This window comes from Prinia subflava, chromosome 21, assembly GCF_021018805.1.
Source record: "Prinia subflava isolate CZ2003 ecotype Zambia chromosome 21, Cam_Psub_1.2, whole genome shotgun sequence".
Classification (NCBI taxonomy): domain Eukaryota; kingdom Metazoa; phylum Chordata; class Aves; order Passeriformes; family Cisticolidae; genus Prinia; species Prinia subflava.
The window spans coordinates 2,052,237-2,073,599 of record NC_086267.1 but is presented as its reverse complement, the minus strand read 5'-3'; the positions used below and the strand labels follow the sequence as shown (position 1 = coordinate 2,073,599).

Here is a 21,363-nt window from a genome sequence, read left to right as displayed (position 1 = left end):
CAAGATTATCTTTAAGGTCTCTTCCAACCCAACCCATCCTGTGTTTCCTATGGCTTTAAGGGACATGAGGAGTCAGGGGCAAAGCTGGGATGCAAAAGCGAAATCCCAGCCCTGAGCTCCACCCTCCACTCTGTGCCCCCACTCTGCATCACTGCTTTTCATTTCTTGGTGCACTCCAGCTCCTTGTTTTTTGCCCAAGGAGAAAAGGATCATGCAAATTATTTGCCCCAAGGGATTCCTGGAAGCTGTTTAAGCCAGCAAATGCCGACTTCTCCCCAGCTGTGCCAGGCAACTCCATGTGCTCATGAATTTCCCCTCCCCTAAGTGCAGGAAGGGGCTGACAGATGTTAACACACAATCAGTGTCTCAGGAGAGAGGAATTAAAGCCACACTGGACCCTTCGAAGACACACATTAGTGTCAGAAATTTCTAATCAATCAGCTGGGAGCCTCCTGGGGTCAGAAGCCTCTTTGAAATTCAAATGGAGAATGGCTCCTAATGGGTTTTATTTTGATTGCTATAAATTGATTAGCGTTAAGATAAACAAATTTTGTTTCTTTCTGAGAGCTCTAAATATGCTCTGGGGGAGGAGGAGCAGTGGAGTCTGATTGCTTCCATCAGGACATCCCCTCTTGGCTCCCACCCATCACCAGTTTGCACAGCCACAGGAGACACCTTCTTTCTCCAGAGCTGGCTAAAACACAGAATCACATCATGGTTTGGGCTGGAAGGAACCTTAAATCTCATCTTGTTTGGATGCATCACCCAAAGATTTCCTTGTGGTGCTGGAGTAGCATACAGGTTAGAGAAGGTGTGAGTACCCTCCTGTGTTTCCCAGGGTGAGATGTGAAGGTGCACCTTGGTTCTGGGTGTGTGCTGGGGAGTGTGGCTGCATTTGAGGGATGTGCAAGGTTTGGGTTCCAGCAGCTGGAATGTCTTTGGGAGATGCCCCATTGCAGCTGCATTTCAGGGTGACATCTCAGCACTCAACACTGTGACCGCCACTGGGCACAGGAGCACTCTGGTGTCCCCAGGACCCTGCTAGGGCTGTGTGGGGAAGGCTGGCCCTGTGGGTGATACCAGGAAGCCAGAGAGCTCACAGGGGGCTGAAGTCAGCAGGCTGGGGGTACAGTGAGGTACGTGGTACCAATGGCTCCTGCTGCACTGTGAGTGAGAACAGGCCAAGAGCTCCTGCTGGGCTCCCTCAGCCACTTCTGTGCTCCTGCAACTCTGTGTGAGCTCCCTCCAGGCTCTGAATTATCCCTACAGCCCTGTGTGAGCTCCCTTCAGTATGTCTGTGTTATCTCTACAACCTGTGTGTATCCCTAGATCCTGGATGTGTTATCCCTACACCCTGTGTGTTTTATCCCTACACCCTGTGTGTTATCCCTACACCCTGTGTGTTATCCCTACACCCTGTGTGTTTTATCCCTACACCCCTTTGTGTGTTTTATCCCTACACCCCTTTGTGTGTATCCTTACACCCTGTGTGTGTTATCCCTACACCCTGTATGTGTTATCCCTACACCCTGTGTGTGTTATCCCTACACCCTGTGTGTGTATCCCTACACCCTGTGTGTGTTATCCCTACACCCTGTGTGTGTTATCCCTACACCCTGTGTGTGTATCCCTACACCCTGTGTGTGTTATCCCTACACCCTATGTGTGTATCCCTACACCCTGTGTGTGTATCCCTACACCCTGTGTGTATCCCTATACCCTGTGTGTTATCCCTACACTCTGTGTGTATCTTTACACCCTGTGTGTATCCCTACACCTTGTGTGTGTTATCCCTATACCCTGTGTGTATCTTTACACCCTGTGTGTATCCCTACACCCTGTGTGTATCCCTACACCCTGTGTGTGTTATCCCTACACCCTGTGTGTATCTTTACACCCTGTGTGTATCTTTACACCCTGTGTGTTATCCCTACACCCTGTGTTATCCCTACACCGTGTGTGTTATCCCTATACTCTGTGTGTGTTATCCCTACACCCTGTGTGTATCCCTACACCCTGTGTGTATCCCTACACCCTGTGTGTATCTTTACACCCTGTGTGTATCTTTACACCCTGTGTGTGTTATCCCTGCTGCCCAGGGCAGTGGTGGCATCACCAATCCCTGGAATTGCTCAGGGAGTCTGTGAATGTGGCACTTGGTGGTGGCCCCGGCAGTGCTGGGCTGGCACTTGGACTCGAGGATCTCAGAAAGCTTTTCCAGCCTTGGTGATCCCACCATGAGGGGCTGTTCCAGGGGTGAGGGTCTCAGTGGTGGTGAGGGTGACCCCGTTGTTGGTGACAGTGTCTCTGTGGGGTGGTGACAAAGCAGGACGTGCCCTCAGAGGAGGTGACCGAGTGATCCCATGTGCTCTGCTGCTGGTGAAGCCCAGGAGATCAGCAGTTCATATTTCTGTGCTGAACAGGGAGCTGACATTAATGAACAGCTAATTAACATCACAGGGCTTGATGGTTGCAGTGTCAGCGTCCCTAATTAGTCTCGCACTAATCTGCTTTAATTAACTGTCCCTGTCGTGGTTTTAATTTAATTTTCAGCTCTAGACCAGCGAGAGAAGTCCTGGGAGCATCTGGGTTCCAGTTCTCTGGCACTGCCCGTGCTGGGCCGGGCTGGGGGGCAGTGGTGGCCAGCACTGCTGTGTTCTGTGTGCTGCTGCTCCCAGGGGTGAGCAGTGCCCAGGGCACAGCCCCAGCCCAGCCTGTGCCCCCCAGAGAGGTGACAGGGACACACCAGGAGCTGCCTGCAGCCCCCTCTGCTGCTGCTCTGTGCATGCAGCCTGTTCCATGCTGATCCCTGCTCTGGAGCACAGGGAGAGGCAGGGTTCCCCTGGGACAGCTGTGCCTGCTTGGATTTGCTTCTCATTGCCTGGAGGGACTGGTCAGAGAGACAAGGAGTGGTTTGGGTTGGAAGGCATCTTAAAGCTCATCCCACTTCATAGGCAGGGATACCTTCTACTATCCCAGGTTGTTCCAAGCCCTGTCCAGCCTGGCCTTGGGCACTGCCAGGGATCCAGGGGCAGCCACAGCTGCTCTGGACACCCTGTGCCAGGGCCTGCCCACCCTCCCAGCCAAGAATCCCTTCCCAATATCCCATCCATCCCTGCCCTCTGGCAGTGGGAAGCCATTCCCTGTGTCCTGTCCCTCCATCCCTTGTCCCCAGTCCCTCTCCAGCTCTTCAGGAGCCCCTTTAGGCCCTGGAAGGGGCTCTGATGTCTCCCTGGAGCCTTCTCTTCTCCAGGTGAACGTCCCCAGCTCTCCCAGCCTTTCCTCATAGAGGAGCAGTGATGGGAGCATTGTGTGAGGTCTCCCTGAGACAGACACAAGGAGCTGTCACTGCCCCATGCTTGGCTGGTGGGTGTGGAGGCCCAGGGCTCTCGTGCCACTGGGCACCTTCATTTGGCTTCAGGCATCTCTGCACCAGGAGCTCCAGTAGAGGACTTCTGGCTTTAAGTGAAAGAGAAGAGGTTTAGATTAGACATTCTCTCCTGGGAGGGTGGGCAGGCCCTGGCACAGGGTGCCCAGAGAAGCTGTGGCAGCCTCTGGATCCCTGGCAGTGTCCAAGGCCAGGTTGGACAGGGGTGGGAAGCCTGAGACAGTGGAAGGTGTCCTTGCCCTTGGCAGGGGCTGCAATGTGAGGATCTTTAAGGTCCCTTCCAACCCAAACCAGTGTGGGACTCTGTGAGATTTCTCATCCCCTTTTTGGTACCTCCTGGCAGAGGTACCATCCATCCATCCCTCGTGTGAGACCAGCAAGAGAGCAGGAGCAGGGCCAGCAGGGCAGGAGGGCAGCGTGAGGGACCACCATGGGAGCAGGGCAGTCTCCACATCCCATCCATCCCTCCATCCATCCCTCCATCCCCCCATCCATCCATCCATCCATCCATCCCTCCATCCATCCATCCATCCATCCATCCATCCCTCCATCCATCCATCCCTTTATCCATCCATCCATCCATCCATCCATCCCTCCATCCCTCCATCCATCCATCCATCCATCCATCCCTCCATCCATCCATCCATCCATCCATCCATCCATCCATCCCTCCATCCCACCCTGGTGGTCCCGAGGGTTTCTGAGCTCTTTGTGGGGAAGGACAGCAGGGAACCAGCTGGGGGAACACTTCACCACGGTTTGCTGTGGGTGCAGGTGAAATCACAGCAGCAAAAGCAGTGGCCTGAGGTACCTCAGAAAGGGGGAGGAGAAGTCACGAGAAAGGAAGAGTCGAAGAACCTAAACGTGCTGGAGGACCTTGTGTTCAGTCCTGGCAGAGCTGCTGATGGCAAACAGGGTCTCTTGGTCCTTGTCCTGCCAAGCAGAGCCCTGCCTCACAGGCTGCCTGCAGTCAGTCTGTCCCTGCCGGTGCATGGCCCTTCTGTGGAAAGCCAGGCTCTGTAGCAGTGCAGATGGAGCCAAAAGAAGCAGGGGCAGGTTGAAAGAGTCCTCTAAGACCATTGGGTCCAACTATTGATGCAGCACTGCCAGGCCCACCACTAAATCCTGTCCCTGAGCACCATCTAAACCTCCTTTGAACACTTCCAGGGAAGGTGAATCCACCACTGCCCAGGGCAGCCTGGTCCAATGCCCTTTCTGTGAAGATATTTTTCCCAATATCCACTCTAAACCTTTCTTGGCATGACTTGATGCCACTTCCTCTTGTCCCATCACTGTTACTGGGAGAAGAGTCCAACTCCTACCTTAAAACCAGCTCCTTACAAGTAGTTGTTGAGAACAGTGAGGTCCTCCCCTACTAATAAGGCAATTCCTTGTTAACATCCCTGCGCTGCAGCATGTTCCTGCCGGGATGAAGGATGAGGATGTGTCAGCTTGGGGAATTTCAGGGGTTTGCACTCTGCTGGTGAGGATTACAGCAGGAGAGGGCTGGGATATGCATCCAACCTGGCTCTGCTCTCCTCTCTCTGCTCCAATCCCACATCCTTCATCAATCACAGCTCAAATCTTCCCAAACAGGAGCATCTCCCCACGGGACCTTCTCGGGGCTGGGTTAATCTGTGTGAGCAAAGTGGGGCCGTGCAAACGGGGGCTGGGGCTTGGCAGCGTCCCAGGGAGCTGCTCGGGGCTGGGCTTGGCTTGCCCGCCTGGATTAGCAGGGCTCTGCCATCTGTCCTGCTCCCAGCTCCTGGAACTGCTCCAGCAGCCTCGTGCTTTGAAGAAAACCCTTCTCTGAGCACACAGCCCCTTTCCCAAACATCCCAGCTGCTCCCCGCCGGGGCAGCCCGGCTGCGTGCCCCGACAGAGGAAATCCTGGTGTCAGTCCCAGCCGGGCTTTGGGAGGGGCTGACCTTGGGCAAAGGCAGGGAAGGTCCCTGGGGAATGGCTGCTGGGACCCCTCTTAGCCAGGTGAGCTTGGTGCTTGGGCAGTGTGAGGATCAGAAGCCCAAATCTCTCTGTGTTTTCACAGGGCTGCAGAGGGAAGGCGTTGGCTGTGCCACGCTGCCTGTGAGAGTTCTCACATCACATCCAGGCCTGAGCCAAGGTGCTGGGCTCTCTCTGCCTGCAAAGGATCCCAAAATGGTTTGGGTAAAAAAGGGTCTTAAAGATCATCTCCTTCCAACCCCTGCCGTGGGCAGGGACACCTTCCACTGTCCCAGGCTGCTCCAAGCCCCGTTGAACTTGGCCTTGGACACTGCCAGGGATCCAGGGGCAGCCACAGCTTCTCTGGGCACCCTGTGCCAGGGCCTGCCCACCCTTCCAGCCAAGAATCCCTTCCCAATATCCCACCCATCCCTGCCCTCTGGGAAGCCATTCCCTGTGTCCTGTCCCTCCATCCCTTGTCCCCAGTCCCTCTCCAGCTCTCCAGGAACCCCTTTAGGCCGTGGAAGGGGCTCTAAGGTCCCTTCTCTTCTCCAGGCTGAAATCCCCAGCTCTCCCAGCCTGGCTCCAGAGGAGAGGGGCTCCAGCCTTTGGAGCTTCTCTGTGGCCTCCTCTGGTCTTATTCCAGCAGCTCCACATCCTTCCTGTGCTGAGGACTCCAGGGCCAGGGGCAGCATTTAGTGGGGTTCTCAGCAGAGCAGAGTGGAGGGTGCTCTCCATCTGAGATCCATTGCCCCAGCTGGGCCCTCACACTGAGCCCCTTTGCTGTTTCCCATCCTGCCTTCCCTGTGACACAGAGTGCCAAGCACCACCTTGTGCACAACGGGGCTGGGAGGAAGCTCTGAGTGTCTGAGCCTACCCTGCAGAGCCAAACAACACCAAGAAAATCTACCAGGGGGCTTGACTTCAAATCACTTGTTCCACTTTTCACCCCTGGCAGTTCATCACCTTGGCCAGGAGAGCTGAGCACCTTGGAGATCCTCTGGCATGGTGTGATCCATGTGTGTGCTTCCCTGGAATGGCCCCACAGTGCTGGATTTCATCAACACCAGCAGCATCACGGAGTTTCCTTGGCTGAGCCTTAAAGCTCTTGGGTCCCAGTTATCTAATCCTGCTCTGGGAGCCCATAGCTGATATTCTTCCTGCTTCAGGAGGAATGGAAAATTTTAGGGCAAGTGTTGGTTATGAAACAATCCCTCTCCATGCAAACACTTTGTGATCAAATATCCCTTTCCTTCAGTGGCACAGTAGATGATTTTCCCATATTTTGGGGACAGGCCCATCTCTTGACCGTGGCTTCATTTTTCTCATGTTCTTGATTTCCATCTTGTTCCTGTTAATCTTAAGGGCCCTATTCTTCCCACTGCTTTTACCAACTGCTGTATTTCCTGCTGACTAATTTAAAGCTACTGCTGCCAGTTCATGACTTTTTAAGATGCATTTTTACTCCTTCACTGTCATTTTTGGCTCAGAATTAATTTTTGTCATAAAAATGTGAATTGCCTTTTTCCTGGGGGCAGCAGCAACTTTATTTGAGGCTATTCTGGTTATTATTTACAGTGGTTCATTTGTACTCTCTGTCTCTGATGGCCTTGTTGGCATCTCTGGAAACCTGTCCATGCTCATGCTGGGGCTGGCAGCCAGCCCTGGGAGAGCCCTGGAAATCTGGGAGGTGGGAAGACCCTGATTTACAGAGAGTTAATTATAAATACTTAGAAATACTTATAAATGCACAGAGGCAGGGGTTGGGTTCAACCTTCACACGCCTGGCACCAGCATCTCCCAACCTTCTCTTTGACATCTTTTCCATCTCCAGTTCCTTGCACTGCCTTCCAGTGGGATTAGGAAAGTCTGGGAGTTTGGGAGTATGAAATGTGGTGGAAGAAAGTTTTCATATGTGGAAGGTGCATTTTGATGGATGCAGGCAAAACCCACCCAAATAATGGGAATTATGAGCTGTTGAAAATTGCCTCTTCCCATCTGTTTTCCAGCATGCTCGGCTCTCAGATCCCTCCATTGAGCACTGCTCCTGATGGATTTAGAGAGATAATTATTTGCTGCTGTTTTTCCCTCATCAGAGCATCCTTTTAGAGAAAGTTATCAGTGGAATGGGGGCCTGGGGACCGAGGGCTCAGCCTCCTCCCTCTGATGTTGATCCCTCACAGCCCTCAGTGCTGCACGAGCACTACAGCCCAATGACACATGGAGTGCACAGGGAATGCAGACAGTGGGAATTGCTCCTGGGTGTTTGTTCAGCCATGAATTGTGGCAGTCATTACACTCCTGCAACACAGGGAGGCTTTCGAAAAGATTTCCTAGGAAATAATGTCTAAAATCCCTACTTTAGCTTTCCTTCCATGCACGTCCCTGGCACAGGGTGATCTTGACAAGGTGGTTCTCACGTGCAGCACGGTTCAAGCTGCTCTTTGAGAAGAATTGCAGGTGACAGTGGTTTTCTCAGGCTTCATTGTACAGCCCCACACCGCATTTCCCGTTTTCTGTAAAAATCCGTGTGCTGATTACAATGATTTGTCTTCCTTCCTTGGACTTCCTTGGTCAGGGGGTTGGAGCACAAGTCACATAAGGAGCAGCTGAGGGAGATGGAAATGGGCTCAGCATGGAGAAAAGGAGGCTCAGCCTGGAGAAAAGGAGGTTCAGGGGGGACCTTGTGGCTCTGCACAGCTCCTGACAGGAGGGGACAGCCAGGGGGGATTGGGCTCTGCTCCCTGGGAACAGGGACAGGACAAGGGGAAATGGCCTCAAGCTGTGCCAGGGGAGGTTTAGATTGGATGTTAAGGAAAATTTCTCCACAGAAGCAGTGATCAGGCATTGGCACTGCCAGGGCAGTGGTGGCATCACCAATCCCTGGAATTGCTCAGTGAGTCTGTGAATGTGGCACTTGGTGGTGGCCCCAGCAGTGCTGGGTTGGCATTTGGACTCGAGGATCTCAGAAGGCTTTTCCAGCCTTGATGATCCCACCATGAGGGGCTGTTTCAGTGCAGCCCCAGTGTTTTTGGCTGGGTCAGGTGCCTGCAGACAGCGATTTTGGGTTGTCCTTGCACTTCACAAGAACAAACACAGAGCTCCAACTCCAGCTCGCTGCCGGGTGGGGCTGCTGCAGCTCAGGCTGCTGGGGAAGCCCTGGAAACATCCGAGCACCAGGAGTGTGGCTGTTGGGACGTGAGGGAATCCGAGGTGGCAGGGACAGATGGAGTTTGGAGCAGAGCTGGAGTCACAGGCTGGCACTGCAGCCGCTGAGCCGCGGCGGTGACAGCACCAAGGGGCACTGCTCTGGGGAAGGCACCTTGCTTCAGCAAAGGGAAAAGTGGATTTATGCCCAGCCTGCTCCTACAGATGGTTCCTGGACTCTGGGAAATGGATTTGTAGAGAATTCTTAAGGTTTGATAGAAGGCTCACATAGTGTGTATGTGTATGTAACCTTTGAGATAAGAAATGCTGACTTAGAAATGTTATAGAATAGGGCAGACAATGTGGAGAGAGAAATGGAATTCGAAACAAGTTTCAAAGGATGGCTTTGTAAATAAGGCTAGATACTTTGGAGGAATAGAACTGTGGAAGATGCATTGCAGTAGGACCCACGAGGGGTAATTTTAAATGATTGGCTTTAAGGCATTAACAGCATTGTGTGGCAAAAGCTGATAGGCCAAGAAACACTTATCATTTATTGTAATTAAGAAATAGTTAGCTTCTGATTGTGATGGCATGAATTGTAACATCTGTACTGTCTCACCCTTTACATGAGACTGAAAATGGAATAAAAGTTTTTAAAACCCTTCTCAGGTGCCCCATCTCTGGGTCAGAAAAAGGGATAATCCACGACTGGACCTTGAGAAGTGGGAGCTCAGTTGGTTGTAGGCAGCTGGAGTGACAGAGAAGCAGCTCAGTTCCCAGGGAGCAGCTGTGGCTGTCCCTGAGGATGTGCATCCCTGTGCTTCTGGTCCCTCCTGCCAGTACTTGACCTCCCTCATGGTGAAAAACGTTCTTGTGTCAAGCTGGAATTTCCCAGGTGCCAGCTGGAGTCTTCTGCTCCTCCTGAGGTCTGGGTCCACCTTCCTTACTCCCTGCAGGCACCTGCCCCCTCAGCCTCTCCTTGCCCACCATGTGCTCCAGCATCCTGGTGTTCCTTCCCTGGAGTCCTTCCTTGTCCTGGGGAGCCCAGGCTGGAGCAGCTTTTCATTCCCAGTGCACTTGGGAGCTTTTTTTTGGAGGCAGGTTGGATCTCCCTGGGTTTTGGCTTTCAGAGGCCTCCTTCAGGGCATTTTGGGAAGCATGGACAGCGTGTGCCCTTCCCCAGGGCGTGCTGCCTCCCCACAGCTCCTCTCCTCACTGCAGGCCAGGAAGGAAAGGTTCTGTGCAGCTCCACAATGGCCCATTTTTAATCACCCTCCTGCCAGTTCTGCTCAGCACCGAGGGCTGACACAGAGCAGTGTTGTCATCTGGAAAGTGGCTGCTGGCTCCAAACCAACTGGCACTTTGGGCTTGTCCCAACTGGGTGCTAAGCAGCATTAAAATGTGATGATTAAACATGCCCACTCCCATTCCAAGGGTCCCTGGCCCCCTGGAAAAGCTGTTTGTTCCCTGGGAATGGCACCTAGAAGAGGACTGCAGGGGGAATGCTGGAGATGGGGAAGGGAGTGTGGGGTGGGAGGGCTCCTGGTGCTGGGGAAAATCAAGGCAGAGCAATTTGGGATCAGTGCCACTGGCTGCACTCTGGATTGGGGCTGCTGGGTCAGGTGGGGGCTCCTTCAGAGACCCCATCTCAGGCTCTGGAACTGCTCCTCCAACACCTGAGACAAGGGAGTGGAGACGGGACAGGTTAAAACATTGATCAGCCCCAGATGCACTTGGAGGACCTGGAGGGGGAGGCACAAATCTGTCCCTGGCTCAGCTCACCCCTGGGAATGTGCAGACACTGCCTGGTCCATGCCTGCTCCAGTGCCCCCAGGCTGTGTCTGGTCCTGGGGGCCTGTGCCTGTCCCCAGCGTCCCCACAGTGCCAGGGGTGTGACTCCAGATTGGCCAAGGACCAACAGGACTGGGGGCATTTGAAGGGGTCTTGTCTAGGAAAAGCTCCCTCTTTGCTCTCCTGTTTCCTTTAGGATTAAAGCTGTTCTCCTCGGGCTGGAAGCTTGGAATGTTTGTCAAGTTTACGAGGGCTTTTAGAGAGACTTTTAGAAAGAACATCCTATCCCTTCTTTTATAGGGCTGAGATAAGATTATCTTTGTTTTAACACCAATTAAAGCAGGAAGGGTTTATGGGATTAGGGGTTTTCCATCAGTGCCACTTTGATGTCACCACTTCTCTGCTTAGTTTGTTCCTTTCCCTGCCTTAAATCCTTGGGAAGTGTTCCTGTAATGGTTAACATCGCCTCCCTCCCCAGGCAGAGCTCTCCCAGGCAGAAGCTCTGGGAAACAATTAAACAAGACCAAACAAAGTAACAAAATGTGAAGGTCCTAAATTCTTTTAGGAGATCTCTTGGAGAAAGCTGGCTCAGAACAGTCACTGTGGAGTCTGCAGTGCTTCAGTGTTTACATCAAGAGAAAACGGATGTGCTGCTGGCCTGAGCAGCAGGTTTGAAATAAGAACATAAAATTGAAGACTCCCAGAATGGTTTGGGTTGGAAGGGACCTTAAAGCCCATCCAGTGCCCCCCTGCCATGTGCAGGGACAGCTCCTACTGTCCCAGGCTGCTCCAAGCCCTGTCCAACCTGGCCTTGGACTACCAGGGATCCAGGGGCAGCCACAGCTTCTCTGGGCACCCTGTGCCAGGGCCTCCCCACCCTCCCAGCCAAGAATCCATTTCCAATATCCCATCTAACCCTGCCCTCTGGCAGTGGGAAGCCATTCCCTGTGTCCTGTCCCTCCATCCCTTGTCCCCAGTCCCTCTCCAGCTCTCCTGGAGCCCCTTTAGGCCCTGGAAGGGGCTCTGAGCTCTCCCTGGAGCCTTCTCCAGGTGAACCCTCCAGCTCTCCCAGCCTGGCTCCAGAGGGGCTCCAGCCCATGGAACATCTCTGTGGTTTCTCTGGGCTCCCTCCAGCAGCTGTACATCCTCCTGTGCTGGGACTCCAGAGGTGGAAGCAGTGCCCCAGGACTCCCCTGCTCCGTGCAGGCCACCCCAGGGCTCCCAGGCAGTGCTGCTGTCCACCCCTGGAGCTCTGCGTCCCTCTGTGTGTGTCAGGCTGCCCAGACAGGGTTTGGAGGTGGGCACTGTGCAGGCCCTGGCAGTGCCCTGCTGCCCCTGTGCCTGGCACTGGGTTTGCTCCCGGGCCAGCATCCCCTGGCATTCCTGGGGTGGGGAATGTCCTGCTTCAGGAGAGCCCTGAGCCACTGAGCCTGGCCTTGGAGCAGCTTCATCCTGGGCTGCTCTTCAGGTGTCTGCAGGAGCCAGGAGTTTGAAGGGACCTGCTGCCCCCAGCACTGTGTCCTGAGCTCTGAACTCACCCCTGAGCTTCAGGAGCTGTTTCAGAGCTCAGCTTCCCACGGAGGCTTCTGGAAGGTGCAGTGAGCTGAGCCTGTGGGCTGCAGCCACCCCTGCTCCACAGCAGCATGATGGACACTCAGATCTGTGTCTCCTTGGGATAAAACCGCAGAATCACGGAATCATTCAGGTTGGAAAAGCTCTCTAAGATGGAATCCTGTTAAACTAGCACTGCCAGGGCTGCCACTAACCCATGTCCCCAGCTGCCACACTCAATGCTTTTTGAGCACTTCCAAGGGTGGTGACTCCACCACTGCACTGGGCAGCCTGTGCCAATACCTGACCATCCTTTCCACGACAACATTTTCCTTGATATTCAATCTAAACCTCCCCTGGTACAATTTGCAGCTATTTCCTCTTGTTCTTTTGCTGGTTTCCTGGGAGAGCAGACTGACCTCAGACAGGCACAGGGAAGTCCTCTCCCCTTGTGTATGGATGGCCCTGACAGGATAAATGCTGCATTATGGTCCTCTCAGTCCCTCATGCTCAAGCAGGGACAGAAAACTTTCCATTTCTCATTAAGAATCCCTGGGGAGGCTGAGCCAGGCTGACTGGGCAGGTAAGAAATTCCAGGCATTTCTCTCTGACAGAGAATCCCCTCAGCACTGATGGATGTGCCCTCCCCCAGCAGCACAGGGGAGCTTGCAGGTGTGTTGCCCACAGGTGTGCTGGCCTCACCAGATGCTTGAACTTGGGAGCAGTGCTGGAAGGGAGGTGACCTTGTGAACCTGCAGGGGGGAGTTTGCTGGGAAGCCCCCAGTACAAAGCATTTCCCAGGTGAGAGCTCAGCTCTGCTGCTGGAGCACAGCACTGGGGGAGAGCTGCCTGGGCTGGGATGAGGCTGGTCCTGCCCGAGGCTGGGGATGCTCTCAGGAGAGCAGGGAGCTGTACCTGCCTGCATCTGGTGTGTGATGAGCACTGTTGGTTTGTCTCATGGTGTCCAAAGGCTGGATCCTTGATCCTTGATCCTCTATCCTTGATCCTTGGCCTGGGTCTGTGGAGCTTTGGGCTGAGGACAGCCTGGCCAGAGGTCAGGGTGTATTTGCCCCTTGCAAGACCTTCCAAAGTGATCTGTTTTGGGGAGCTCCCAGAGCAGGGCATCACTCCACCCTGCCCTGTCCTCTCCAAACCCCTGTGACACCCCAGCACTAAGGTCCTGTCACAGCTCCACGCTGTCCCAGCACTGCCCCTCTTCCCAAGGGGTGCAGGGGATGATGCTGAGAACGAGCTGTGAGCTCCTAAACCGCCACAGGCAGGGTGCACAAGGAAGTCCTTGGCAGGGCACTTTTGAGGGAGCTGTGTCTGAGGGAGCCTGGGATGGAGCTGGGGGCAGGTGAGGTGTCCTCCAAACCCCACATTGCAGGGAATGTGGGGTTTGGGGCACTGGCACCTCCAGCTGTGGGGCCAGAGCAGCAGTGATGGGACCCAGGTGATCTCTGGAGCTGCTGGTGAGGTGCAGGGTGTTGGCCCAGTCAGTGGGGATGTGTCTGTAAGCCAGGACGATGCTTTTGCAGCCTGTGCTGTCTTACTTCTATTTCTGTCCCGTGGAGAATGATGAGGTTAAACAGGAACATCTGCAATGGGACCATTCCCTTTATTGACAATTCTGTAATCCACATCATGGAGGTTCCCCTCCAGTTAATCTCATTTAACCCTGTTTTCCCTCCTGTATTTCCCTCCCCTGCTCTCCAAATGCTGTCAGAGCTGTTGGCAGTGACAGCACCTGGCAGTGGCATTAATTGCTTATCTGAGGATGAGGTAACAGCACAGGCTGCTAATTAAATTTATCCCTAAGGAAACCAGAGGACCCATGCAGCCCTGGGAAGGGAGAGTGCAGAGAGCTGGCACCTACAGGTCTCAGCTCCTTGCTCTTTCCAAGCTGGCAGCCAGCTCCAGTATCCAAGGGGCTTGGGTGTCACCACCTGCCTCCTCAGGGCCCTTCCCTGCAGCACTCTCCAGGTTGGGGACACCAGAGGACAATCAGAAGTGGACCCAAAGGCCACCCTTTCACTCAGAGGACAAACCCCATTGTTAGAGGGACAGGAACAAGCACAGGAGAGACAAATTTACAAGTGAGACAAAGTGAGACCTGTTTGGATGCAGAATTTAAAAACAAGGGTCAAGGTGCAAGGGGCAAAATGGAGCAGAAGATGGCAAAAGTGACATCATTGCAGCACCCACCTCATCTTCCAGGCAGGGTATGGTAGATGAAAGGAAAAAGGGGGAAATTCAGAGCTGGTTACACATAATAGTTCTGCACAGAACATCATAGGTGGCTTTAAACTGGAAGAGAGTAAATTAAGATGGGATATTGGGAAGGGAGGCCCTGGCACGGGGTGCCCAGAGAAGCTGTGGCTGCCCCTGGATCCCTGGAATTGCCCAAAACCAGGTTGGACGGGACTTGGAGCAGCCTGGGATAGTGGAAGGTGGTTGAACCTGAGATGAGCTTTAAGGTCCCTTTGAACACAAACCATCCTGCCATTCCACAATCCCCTGAAATACCCCACACACCACGAGCAGCAGAGAGCCAGAAATGCTGGTCAGGGAGGGTCTGGGCTCTCATGCCCATTTGCACTGTGGCTGCCACCAGCATGAGCTCAAGGCAGCCATGGGAATTCTGCTGGATCTACCCCAAGGATGGAACTCCACCACCCCTCTCCCAGGTCAGCACCATCTTTTGGAGAAGTAGCTTTTCATAATATCCTGTCTGAACTTGTGGTCCTTGTCCTGTCTTGCCAGGTCTGGCACCCTGAGAGGTGCTTGAGCCTATCTCCAGCAGGTGCAGTTAGATCCCCCCAGTAACCCCAGTTACCCCACACAGCTCTTCCCACCTCTCCCATGCCCTGTGCCCCAGGGATGACCATCTGGTGACACTCCACTGGACTCCCCTGCTTCTCCATGTCACCCTTGAATTGGGCAACCCCAGCCTAGCCATGGCAGCATCCCCAGTGCCTGACAAGGGAGAGGGAAACACCTCCCTCAGTGTCCTGGCCGTGCTCCTCCTGGCTTGGCCCAGGACAGTTTTCCTTATTCTCCATAAGAGCTTATCTGTAGGACTCATTTTACGTGGGGTCAGAGTGGGAGCAGCACTGTGGTGTGGGGCCAAAGCACTCAACGTTTCTGGGGTGATGAGGGTGCCAGTGGGGGCAGGGACCCCAAGAGCATCAATCCCAAGAGCGTGGAGAGGGACCCCAAACCCACAGAGGAGGGCAAGAGGCAGGATGTGGCCAAGAGGACGGGCCCAGCAGCAGGGAAGCTGCAGAGCCAGCCCCCAGCCCCGGCCCCGCAGGGAGAAAGGAGCCGGTGGGGAGATAAGGCTGGGGATTTAAGGCTCCTGGCAGATCCTGACAGCCAGGGCTGCCTGCTTTCCATCAGCCTTTAAAAATGCCTCGGTGGAGTTCAGGGATCCTTGCTGCCAGGAGAAACAGGGCCAGGCAGAGGGGGCGAGGAGAATCCTTCCTTCCTCAGAACCCTCTGCACGGGCTGAAGGTGCCATTTCAGGCACTTTTATTGCAGGAGGGGGCTGTTTGCTCAGAGCTGTTTCCAGGAGGGGCCTGGGGTGGGCTCTGAAGGCCAGAACAGTTTGGGATGCAGGGGAGCATGGTTGGAGCCTGCCCAGCACGCACTGGATTAATTAAACATTTGGTTAGAGAGAGACAGTGAGACACGAAGGAACAGGGAACCCCTGTGTGGCCCCTCCTGCACATTGGGCCAAAGGCTTTCCCTGAGCCATGGGCTGCCTTTCCCTGCTGAGCTGCCCCAGGACAGCAGGGCTGGAAACTTGGTGCCAGCAGCAGAGGCGGCCTTGCATCAAATTTCAGTGATTTTCCTGTCTTTCCATGTGATTTCAGAACCTTTAACTTCAGAGAAGTTCTGATTTTTCCGGGATTATTTTACCCCATGCAGGATCTAGTGGGGAAGAAGGGACTTGTCAAAACTCCTGGCTGTGTTTTGGTGGCTCATGCAAAGAGTTTCAGTGTCCCAGCTTGGCATTTTTGAGGAGCAACCACTGAGGCTGAGTTTTCATCCCTTTTCATCCAGCTATTGACCTGTGCCAGGGCCAATGTGGGGAATGTTTTTATCCCTTGGAGTACTCACTACATTCCACAGCCTGGGCACATTTCAGCTGTCTCTGTCTTGATATTGCAGAAGAAGCAATATAGGAAAGTAGCTATTCTTAAAATAAACCTCAGGAAGGTGAAAGAGGCTCCTGTCTGAAACCATCCTTACTGGAATGACCCTGCATTTCACCCGGGCTGTCAGATGAGAGCAATTTTATGTGTTGGTCTTTTGTGTGTCTCAAATATTGGTATTAGTGCAGGAAGGCTGTTATCATGTCCCCATCACTTCTGGGGAATGCAGAACTGCCCAGCCATCACCTCTCCCAACAGCTTAACACCCTCTGAGATGGGCTGGTCCTGAGGGAAGTGGGTCGGGAATGGAATTGAGCGGGTGAGGGATCGATGGAAAGATCCAGGACCATGAGGAGAATCCTGTTTTTCAACAGGTCCTTTGACCATGAGAGAAAGGAGGAACAGTGCAATCAGGAAGGCTGACGGAATTTTTCTGTAGAGCTTTTCTCATTGGAAACTCAGGATAATTCTGGAGGAAAGGAGATGAAAACTGAAAAAAAACCCAACCAGAAACCACCTTCTTTCTTTCCTTTTCTCTCAAATAAGAAATAGCTACTTCTTAGCAATGAGTCTTGCTCACAGCAACCCCAGTGAATGTTTTTCCCAGGCTGTTCTCTGACCTGCCTCATTCCTGGGAGCCTTGGCAGGCAACAGAAGGAGAGGTTTGTTAAACTTGTTCCAGCACAGGAACCACCTGCCTCCCCCCAGGCTCTTCAGGCTGTGTAAGAACCAACAGCAACAGAAAATCTCAACAGGAGTAACCCCAGAGGAACAGTCTGAGCTGAGCTTTTCCTTGGGCACTGATGATCCCTGGGCTTGGAGGGGACTTTTTGGTGTTGAGAGCTTTTATCCATGAGTTCTGGAGCTGTCAGTGCTGGATCCAGCCTTCACCAGCATGTGCTGTAGGCACCCCTGTGCCCCCCAGCCCACCCTGTGGGGCTGGGCACACGTGGGATTGAGTGGCTGCTGCTCATGGAGCATCTTCCTCACCTGTGAGGGGCTCAGAGCCCTGCAGGCAGAGCCCAGCCCGCTGTTGCTGCTCAGCAGAACCAACAATTTATTTGTAATATTGAGCCATAAAATCATTAAGGTTGGAAATGCCCCCTAGGATCATCAGCCCATCACTGCTGTGTCCCCAAGTGCCACATGTACAAAGTCATGGAGACAAAACTCTGTGGGGAGGTGCAAAAGGACCCTATGAGACAGCATGGCCAGGGAATGAGAAGGCAATTGGAGTTCAGAAAGACCTGAGGTGATACAAATGGGAGAAAACAACCCCAGGTTCATGGAATGGTGGAATCAAAGAATGGTTTGGGTTTGGAGGTGTCTTAAAGACAATCTGCCATGGGCAGGGGCATCTTCAGTAGAGCAATTCACACACACCTGCACAGAGATCAGCTGGGAGTTGGCCCAGTGTCTCTCACAACTCAAATCTTGGGGCTTTCACAGTCAGGCCAGTGGTGGTTAAAAAATAATGTGGGCATTGCTGAAAAAAGTTAATAAAACAGTGAATGTTGTCATGCAGTGTGGAGCATGACAGAGATTTGGACAACTCCAGAGGTCGTGGACAAGGCGGATGGTGATGGAGTGTCCATCAGCAGTGGGAATGTGGGATGGCATCAGGAATGGCAGCCAGGCTCTGAAGCAGAGAGCAGCAGTTTCTTCCTGCAGCCTGTGGTTACAGCCCAGGGCTCTTTATGGGTAAAACAGGTGCAGGACATTTGCAGGGAATAAAAGAATGAGTGGGTGACACAGTGAGAGAAACACCCACGTGGGGTATTGATGCAAGGAGCTGTGTCCTAGGAAGGAGTGGTGAAGTGTTGTGGGCAGCACATGCCTGGTTCATGCCCTGCTCCTTGGGTAGTCATGGAATCATGGAATATCCTGACTTGGAAGAGACCCACAGGGATAAAATCTGACCCTTGGCCCTGCCCAGATACCCCAACAATCCCACCCTGGGCATCCCTGGGAGTGTTGTCCAAATGCTCTGGCAGGCTCAGGGCCGTGCCCATTCCCTGGGGAGCCTGGGCAGTGCCCAGCACCCTCTGGGGGAAGAACTTTTCCCTGATATCCAACCTAAACCCCCCTGACAGTCGCTCTTGGGGGAAGATTCTGCTGTCTGTGGTCTGACTTGGTACAGCCACTCACTTCTTATGTGGCAGTGGCTAAAAATCCCCTCTGCTCTCCTACAATCCCTGTTCTCATGGTTGGGGAATGGGGACAGAGATGTCTGCATGGGGACCCATCTCTGCAGGTGCCTCCTCAGGCCCTTCCAGCCAGCTGCTCCTTCTCTCCTGTGCCCACCTCCAGTTGTCAGGATTTCCTTTGGACTCTGCAGAGCCCCAAGGATCGTTCCGGCAGCACTGCTGGGCTCCAGGCATCTCCCCCAGCCCCCTTCTCACCGCTCACCCCTGCTCTCCTTCTCTTCCAGGCTGCCCCTCGGGGACATTCAAGGCCAGCCAGGGGGACGAAGGGTGTGTCCACTGCCCCATCAACAGCCGGACAACCTCGGAAGGGGCCACCAACTGCGTGTGCCGGAACGGCTACTACCGGGCAGACGCCGACCCCGTGGACATGCCGTGCACCAGTACGTGGGGCTGGGCAGCCGGGAGGGGCCTCGTGGTGGGGAGAGGAGGTGATCCTCAGCCAAAGCACCCCGGGATGCTTGATGTTGTAAATGCCAATCCAATATTCCAATTGAAAGTATGATTTGGTTTATTGAAAAATCAAATTACAGAATTTCGGTAAAAACGCCCAGTGGAGTTACGGTGACGATGACCTAGGAGATCCTTAAAGGGTGAACTGGGACGCAGCCTCTAGAGCACTGCAGCCCCCCAAAAGTTCACAAATTTGCCTCGTTTGGGGCTCAGGTTTTATACACTTTATTTTGCCCCGGCACAAGATTTCCCCACAGTCTCTTTGTTCCCGGGACTGGTTATTCGAATTCATCGTCGTCGTTGGTCTGCTGAAAAGGTTCTCCTCTGGTAGGGAGAGGGGCCAATTTCAGGCTTCCCATGGGTGAATGGAAACCAAGGTTTGTGAATGGAGGGGCGTTCTTCTCTGAAGATCTGTGGGGGCTCTGCTGCCCATGGGAGGAGAACTGATTTCTTATCTTAATGTGTCTTTCTTTCTGACATCTTACTGTGTCCTCCTGAATGGTGGTTACTGGGTGGTGCCAGCCTAGGAATTCCTTAATTCCATGGCTGGCTGGAATTTAGGTTACAATGTATTTTACATTTTACCAAACCATGAGTTCAACATGTTATAATCCCTAAAAACACGAATTAACCCACTACATTTATTACACTTGACAAAGGTGTCTGTCCCAGTGGGGTTTTGGGGAACGCTACACAAACCAACCGGTAAATTTTGCTGGGGCTGTCGCACAATCAAATTAGCCTGGGGTTGTTCAGACTCAGTGTTTGTTAATTTTTATCTATATTACAGTCTCATGAGTCCTGAGCTCTAACTAGCAAGGTAGAAAATGGAGGTGCCTCTAACCCTTTCCAAGGTTATTTAAATGCTACTCACCCAATAACGAGATGACACCTATATTATTTATACTTCTGACCCAATAATCGACCACCCAAAGTCCATAATGTAGACCTTTTTCACCATTAGGAAAAACCTTTCACCTTTCACTTTTCTCAGCATTAAAAAAACCCACCTGAAATCAAGAAGAAGAAGGTGAAGAAGAAGGACGTAGCACCTTAAATCCTCCATATTGCCCCATACACACTACTAAAACCTTGAAATCTGAATTTTTCACTGTGTGAGATGACACAATACCATTCAAACTACACACCCACAACCCCAGTGCCACCACTCAATTTCGGCAGCCTGTTCCATGGCCTCAGGTCAAAATGCAGTGCTTGCTTGAGGGTCAGTGCCTTTTAGAAACCCTGAAATTCTCAGTTTCCAGAATTCCAACATGGGCTAAGAGGACTGGTTTCATTCCCTCTCTTGCCTTTGGATGTCCAGCTTGCTGCCCACATCCCACGTTGCTGTTTGCCACGCTCAAACAACACACGGACTTGGAATTTGGGAGAGCAGCAGCAGCAGAGAAAAATCTCTGCCCTTTGTTTATTACTTCCTATTATATACTTTTTGAAAGGTGACCATGGATTGGAGGGTGGCATTCCCACCTCTCAACCACACTGGTCAAAGGGACTGTCACACAACCTCTCCTCTCCTTGAAAAAGAATGTGAAAACAATGGTAATATTCATAAACGTGATCTCCTTGATTATATCAGAGAGCGTGAGAAGGTGAAAACCTTCTACTTTAATATGAACCCTCAGAAAACCAGGAGAATCTCATGGTGACAATCCCTCACGTGAGGAATGCTCAGCTCATGCAGAGTCCTGGCCCGGGGATGGGGATGGGGACGGGGACAGGGATGGGATGGGGATGGGGATGGGGATGGGGATGGGGATGGGGATGGGGATGGGGATGGGGATGGGGATGGGGATGGGGATGGGGATGGGGATGGGGATGGGGATGGGGATGGGGATGGGATGGGATGGGATGGGTGTCACTGTGAGCCTCGCCAGAAAGACACACAGAGCCCGGAGTTTGGGGAGATCAGACAGCAGCAGGGAGAAATCCCCCTGCTTTGTTTATTACTTGCTATTTTATACTTCTAGCAAGGTGACCATGGATTGGAGAGTGGGCATTCCCACCTCTCACCACATTGGTCAAGGGGACTGTCACACAGTCTTGTTTGTCCCAGCAAGGAATGTGAAAACAATGGCTATGTTTATAGAACACAACTGGTATTTACATGAAAGGAGCATGAGAAGGTGCAAACCTTCTACTTTAATCTGAACGCTCAGCAAACTAGGAAGATCTCATGGTGACAGATGGGGATGGGGATGGGATGGGGATGGGGATAGGGATGGGGATGGGGATGGGGATGGGGACGGGGATGGGGACGGGGATGGGGATGGGGATGGGGATGGGGATGGGGATGGAGAGGAGGTGCCGCTGTCCCACACTCTCCCTGTCCGTTCCCTCCGCAGCCATCCCGTCCGCCCCGCAGGCTGTGATCTCCAGCGTGAACGAGACGTCGCTGATGCTGGAATGGAGCCCCCCGCGGGACTCGGGGGGCCGCGAGGACCTGGTGTACAACATCATCTGCAAGAGCTGCGGGGCGGGCCGCGGCGCCTGCACGCGCTGCGGGGACAACGTGCAGTTCGCCCCGCGCCAGCTGGGCCTCACCGAGCCCCGCATCTACATCAGTGACCTGCTGGCACACACCCAGTACACCTTCGAGATCCAGGCCGTCAACGGCGTCACCGACCAGAGCCCCTTCTCACCGCAGTTCGCCTCCGTCAACATCACCACCAACCAGGCTGGTAAGGCCCAGGCCGGGCTCTGTTTTGGG

The 21,363-nt window shown here is 53.3% G+C and overlaps 1 protein-coding gene across 2 annotated transcripts in view; it reads left to right on the top strand.

The window, feature by feature from the left end:
- Window positions 1–21,363, top strand: part of EPHB2 (EPH receptor B2) — a 128,855-nt gene that overhangs the window by 61,706 nt on the left and 45,786 nt on the right. For both annotated transcript variants that reach the window (XM_063417064.1, XM_063417063.1), the window contains exons 4-5: window positions 18,410–18,565; window positions 20,999–21,334. In XM_063417064.1, coding sequence (XP_063273134.1) covers window positions 18,410–18,565; window positions 20,999–21,334 — 492 coding nt within the window. The remainder of the gene's footprint in view (window positions 1–18,409; window positions 18,566–20,998; window positions 21,335–21,363) is intronic.